At 38.5% G+C, this 6,000-nt stretch overlaps 1 protein-coding gene across 4 annotated transcripts in view; it reads right to left on the bottom strand.

Annotated features, from left to right (window-relative positions):
- Positions 1-395: 395 nt before the first annotated feature.
- LOC126418779 (uncharacterized) overlaps positions 396-6,000 on the bottom strand; it is a 70,239-nt gene continuing 64,634 nt past the window's right edge. For 2 of the 4 annotated variants that reach the window (XM_050085709.1, XM_050085710.1), the window contains exon 5: positions 396-972. In XM_050085709.1, the coding sequence (XP_049941666.1) occupies positions 839-972 (134 nt within the window). In that variant the 3' untranslated portion in view covers positions 396-838. The remainder of the gene's footprint in view (positions 973-6,000) is intronic. The other 2 variants (XM_050085708.1, XM_050085707.1) reach the window with 2 other exon arrangements.

Raw genomic sequence — 6,000 nt, 5'->3', positions numbered from 1 at the left:
ACAGAGAGACAGTAATTACAGCTTGAATGGTTACAGTTGTCGAGAATTAAGATGTTAGAATACTCAGAATAACTTATCTACATTTAAAAGCTGAAAGAGGATACCTGTGTGATGTCCGTGGTGTTATATTTCAATGAGATTCAGTCCCATCATTTTCTGAAGAAGTTAAAACCATAATGAAGCTATCCACAACACAGGCTTTCACGGCCACTATTTGCAATATTGCTGTTATTTCATTTTTGGCCTTATGCCCACAAATCAAATATAAGTGATAGATCAAATAAATAATTCAGGGAAAAAAACAACAGATTTTTTTTCCAACCAAAGTGGCAGATTTTAATTTGGCACTCCAAGATAATATTAAAAGGTCACTGCAGAATGTTATTAAAAAAATGAACAGAAGTTATTAAGTTTAACATTGATTTACTATTGCTACAAACTATTTACTGTACAATTCATTAGTGCCAAGCTACAAAATAAACTTTAAATTCTTAAACTATGTCTATGACTAAAAACAAATCTCTTTTTCTTAAGAATAATGTGTACAAAATCTTGTCTACAGAAATATGACACTAAAACTAGAACTTAAATATTAACTAATGAGGTAAAGATGAGTAAAAATCTTTGTTTATGGAGAATATCAGCCTTTAGTCATGACATTCTGGGAACACATCCAATTATTAACATCTTCTGTTGTGCTATTACATGGAACTTATACTTGCATTCATAATTGCAGCTATGTACATACAATCTACAAAAAGAATTATGAAATTATTCAAACAGGATCTGCCCTAAAATATCTGACTCTTAAAAAAGAATCTGATAATCTGCATCTGTATTAGTCCGATTCAGATGAATCACTATCAGCTAGCACTTGGAGGCGCTTCCTAACATCTGAAGATGTCTGCGGTGGTTCATTAGGAAGCTCTTGTGAAACAGATGTTCTTTGCCTTGAACGTCGAGTTCTGCCTTCTGTTGAATGAAAAAAAAAAAAAAAAAAAGGTCAAGTTTTATAATGGAGAGACAAGACAGAGAGAGAGAGAGAGAGAGAGAGAGAGAGAGAGAGAGATGATTACTTTAGACATTAAGATGATGTAACATGTGCAAAGCTTATCCAAAAGGGTTCTATCAAACATGACAAACAAATAAAGTCTTCATTCATGAATGGTACGCTGTACCATATTAGCAATAATTATTTTTACAATAAACCTTTATGCAATTTTGTCAGTGAGCATGAAAGATGTTAGCTTGTTTCATTTCTTCTGAACTGCCAGCACTACGCAGTAAGTCAAAGTTCAAAAGCTTAGCCCAACCCTAAAGCAGATGGATGCATGAAGCATATGACAAGGGGGCCAGACACAAGCCAGGCCACCTGTAAATGCTTCGTTGCCGTGGTAACTGTTACATCACTACTGGAAACAGGACAGGGGGGTACAGGCTGCCTTGGCCATGCTGCCATGTTCCTCCATGCAATGGAAGGCCAGTCACCATACAAGTACGGATGTAATACTTTTGAGTGAGGACATCATTACTTTCTTGTAGGAGCTTTTGTTTTCAAAGAGATGTGAAACTGAACAACATGAAATTTTGATGAATGAACATCAAACACTGGCATTATACCTTTTTCCGAAAGACAAGTGCAAAACATGTGCATTCCAAACTTCATGGTATAAACAGCACAAGTGGTGGTGTGCTATCCCTACAGAAGGAAAATTCTCCTGCTAGTCAGGTTTGCTCCTAAGCACAAGAGAAACTATAGTCTGCTGATGGTTTTGGTTTTGTGAAGAATCTGCGATGAGGTTTAGCACAGAATGCATCTTCTAAAGATCATCAAGTAGAGGTAGAAGTAGAAGAGAAGTAGTAGTAGTAGTAGTAGTAGTAGTAGTAGTGGTGGTATGGTATTCTGCCTTGCGGCATGGGTTAAGCCTCTTTCACTTTTGTCTGTCCATAGCAAGTCTTTTCATTTCTGAATATTTGTCTCCTTTGATATTGTCCAGCATTTGATATCTTCTTTTTCCTCTTCCCCTTTTTCCCTCCATCATTCCTTCCTTCAATAAACAGTCCCTCCCCAAACAATGTCCAATCCAGTTCCATTTTCTCTTTCTGATGACTTTCAGCATGTTTCTTTCTTCTCCGACTCTTCTTAATACTTCTTCATACCTTACTTGGTCTTTCCAGTTCACTTTTTCCATTCTTCTCCATACCCACATCTCTAATGCCTCCAATCTTCTTTCATCTTCCTTCCTCAATGTCCAGGTCTCCGCACCATACAGTGCAAAATTTGGCAAGTCTTTTCCTCAGATCATTGTTTAGTGGTCCGCAAAGTAATTTCTGTTGAGCAATACGTATTATCCATTATTACACTTCCCAAGCAACTGAATTTATTCACTTGCTCTATTTCCTCTCCCCCTATTTTCATACAACATTTTCTCCCCTTTCCTCCAATTACCATGCTTTTCGTTTTCTTGTTAATCTTCATTCCATATTCTTCTAGTTTTGTGTTTAGATCATCTAACATTTGTTCCATCTCTGTTGCACTCTCTGCCATCACAACCACTCTAAGTAGTTGTATTACATATAAAGAACTATACAAACAAGTGTTCAGTATATCGGAGCTATTGAATGAACATCAAAAACCAGTGAAAATCAGACTCAACAATGAAATGAAAGCTAACAAAGAGATAATGAAAATTCTAACTGATCTCACATATGTTTTGAGTAAGCAGGAGCTAGCTTTTAGAGGTCATGATACGACAGAAGAGTCCCTGAATCATGGAAACGTTAGAGCCATTTTTTAACCTGTACTGAACAGAAACAAAGATTTCAAAGTGTACCGGTATTGGAAGAAAAGGGGATATTTCTGGGATTTTCAAAAACCATACAGAATCAGAATGAACTGATTGGATGTATAAATGTGTCGATTTATAAATACATTCACTGGATAGAATGTCGCTTTATACCTGTACTGTGGATGAATCAACAAATGTTTTGAACAAGTCACAATGCTGTATTGTTGTGAGGCTGGTGGACTGCAATGGCAACATGCACGAAAATTTTATTAGTTTTCACAACATTAGTTGCAGCTTTATTAACTGTGCTCTATGGCGTGTTTCAGAATTATGATGTGAAGAACAAACTGTTGGCCCAAACCTACGATGGTGCTTCTGTTCTGGCAGGAAAATAAATAACCTGCAAGCTAATGTTCATGAAATTGTCTCCCAAGCTCTTTTTACTGACTGTTTTGCACATGGCTTCACTTTATTTTTGCAGCAGAGCTGTTCTTGTACAAAACCAGTAAAGATTTTTTTCTCCAAGCTTCAGGATATTCCTGCTTTCTTCCACAAGACTTCCAAATGCACAGCTATTCTGAATAGTATTGTTGCTAAACACAATCTTTCCAACAGTGAAAGGAACTGTAATGCCAGAAAATATCTGCCAATCTAAAAAACCATCCAGATGTAACTGATGTTTTAAATGAAATACCTGACATTATATATTCGACTGAAATTACAACAAGAGTAGCCTATGGTTTCAAAAATAGGCTTCTAGACTTTGACTTTGTTTTCTTTCTGTCTATTTTTCAAAGCATATTTTTAAAGGTAGAACTGCTTTACAATATTCTTCCGAAAAAGAAAAAAAGAAAAAAACAATGATGCACTCTTTTGCAACATGGCTCAGGATGCACAGCTCATGCGAAAAACCTAATAAATGGAAATAAATTGATCAACTTTTTAAGTTCCATGAAATGTTCGACTAATACACAATTTGAAGCTTCCCTGAATAGAGCTGAAATGATGGATGAATGCATTGGCAATCTATTGAAGTCAAAATACAACAGGTGTACTTCGAGTTATTGGATAACACTGTAAGAGAATTTGAAACAAGACTGTCACATTCTGATAACTACTCATTATTAAACTAGGCAACATTACTACTATGTTCATCAATTACCATCAGCATTTCCCTGTAGACAGTGTGGATTAATTTTAATAGTCTAGTTCCGACCCTGTTAAAAACCTGCGTGCTACTGACTTTTAGATCACTATCTTGCAAAAAAAAACACCTCACTACACTGCATTTTTCCCTTGCTCCGAGAGCAGAGGGCCTCGGGGGGTTGGCCCCTCTTGTACTGGGTATGGGCACCCAGGCAGGCATGGCTCTTACTTGTTCCTCAATTGAAAAATAAGCACTGTGAATATTTGAAAGCAGACACACATGGTATAACAATGTCGTCAAAAGATTTGGGAAAAAGTAAGATAGTTGAGTTAACTTGTTTTACAAGTAACAACACTCAGATGCTCAATCTACCAGTTTGTTTGTAAACAACGAGTGTAATTATTATCATCATCATCATGTCCGCGGCTCATGGTCTTGCGGTAGCGTTCTCGCTTCCCGCGCACGGGGTCGATTCCCGGCACAGTCGGAGATTTTCTCTGCCTCGAGATGACTGGGTGTTGTGTGTCTTTCAAGTCGCTGTAGTGGAGCAGCGGCCGAACCACCCTGCGAGGGTGGTGGTGGTGGTGGTCGTCGTCGTCGTCGTCATGATGATGATGATGATGATGATGATGATGATGATTACTTTGACTGTTAAGATTTATCTTACTGTCCACAAATTATTTTGTTTCTTGTTGCTGATGTTTAGGGCCTTGCATTGAACAGTGTCACTAAAAATCTACAATAATTCAACAGAGCGCCTGCTCACTGTTCAGATGATGACTTGCGGAAAGTCCCTATAATTGGTTAACTGTTTGCATTCAGAGAAGAGTCTGCCTGTGTCAAATAATAAATGGCTTAATATAACAATGAAACCAATCAATTTTTGAGAAAATAATTTAACTGTATGGGTAAAAAAATTTATTCACCAAGAGGTGGCAGAACACACACATAAAAGAAGGTTATAATTATGCAGGCTTTTGGAGCCAGTGGCTCCTTATTCAGGCAGAAGTGTTGATGGGGAAGGAAGAGAGGTGGAGGAAAAAGACTGGAGAGGTTTAGGAAAAGGGGTGGATTTGGGGAAAGTCGTCCAGAATCACGGGTCATGGGAAACTCACCGGATGGCGTGAGAAGGAAAAACTGATTGTTGGAGGCTGCATCAGATGGGATTGGAAAGCCTGAGAGCTTAAAGGTGGAAGACAGGGTAGTATGCAAGACAGAGATTACTGCTTGAACATAATGTATGAGTTAATAAGAGTGAAAAGTTAAACGCATTGTAAGTAACAGAGGTGGGAGGGGGCAGAGAAAAATAAACAGGTAAGACAATGAAGGATATAGAAAACTAAAATGGAGTTAAGAAAAGAGTAGTTACGGTGAAGAAATCCTAAGACGGAAGAAATTAACGTAAATTAAGGCCAGGTGGGTTGCGAGAGCCAATGACATGTTGTAGCGCTAGTTCCCACCTGTAAAGCTCTGAGAAACCGATGTCTGGGGAAAGAATCGAGATGGTGCATGAGATGACACAGGCACCAAGGTCATGATTGTCATATTGTAGAGCATGCTCTGCAACAGGATACTGCAGGTAGCCATTGTACATCTTCTGCCTACGACCATTCATCCTAATTGATAATTAGGTGGTAGTCATGCCAATGTAATATACCAAACAGTGGTATATGATGTGTCGTTTAACAGGTGGCTCTCCCTTTGACAGTACATGTTTTGCCACTTACAGCAGATTTCCTGGACCATCACGCCGAATCTTGGTACTGCTGAACCCTCCAAAAAACAAGTTCGGAGCACACCACTAGTCACTCAGTATTATCCTGGCCTGGAATGTATTAATCAGCTAGTTCAACAAGACCATGACTTCCTAAAATCACGCCATGAAATGAGATCTATTCTGTGTGAGGTTATGCACACCACACCTAGAATAATTTTTTGTCACCCTCCCACTTCACAATATTCTTGTCAGACCCTATGCTCCTTCTGCATCAATCTCCCTACCCTATGGCCCCTACCCCTGTGACCATACCCACTGCAAGACTTGCCCTGTGCACCCTCCTACCA

The sequence above is a fragment of the Schistocerca serialis genome, chromosome 9 (genome assembly GCF_023864345.2).
Source record: "Schistocerca serialis cubense isolate TAMUIC-IGC-003099 chromosome 9, iqSchSeri2.2, whole genome shotgun sequence".
In the NCBI taxonomy this organism is placed as follows: Eukaryota; Metazoa; Arthropoda; class Insecta; order Orthoptera; family Acrididae; genus Schistocerca; species Schistocerca serialis.
This window is presented reverse-complemented; position numbering and strand designations above follow the sequence as displayed.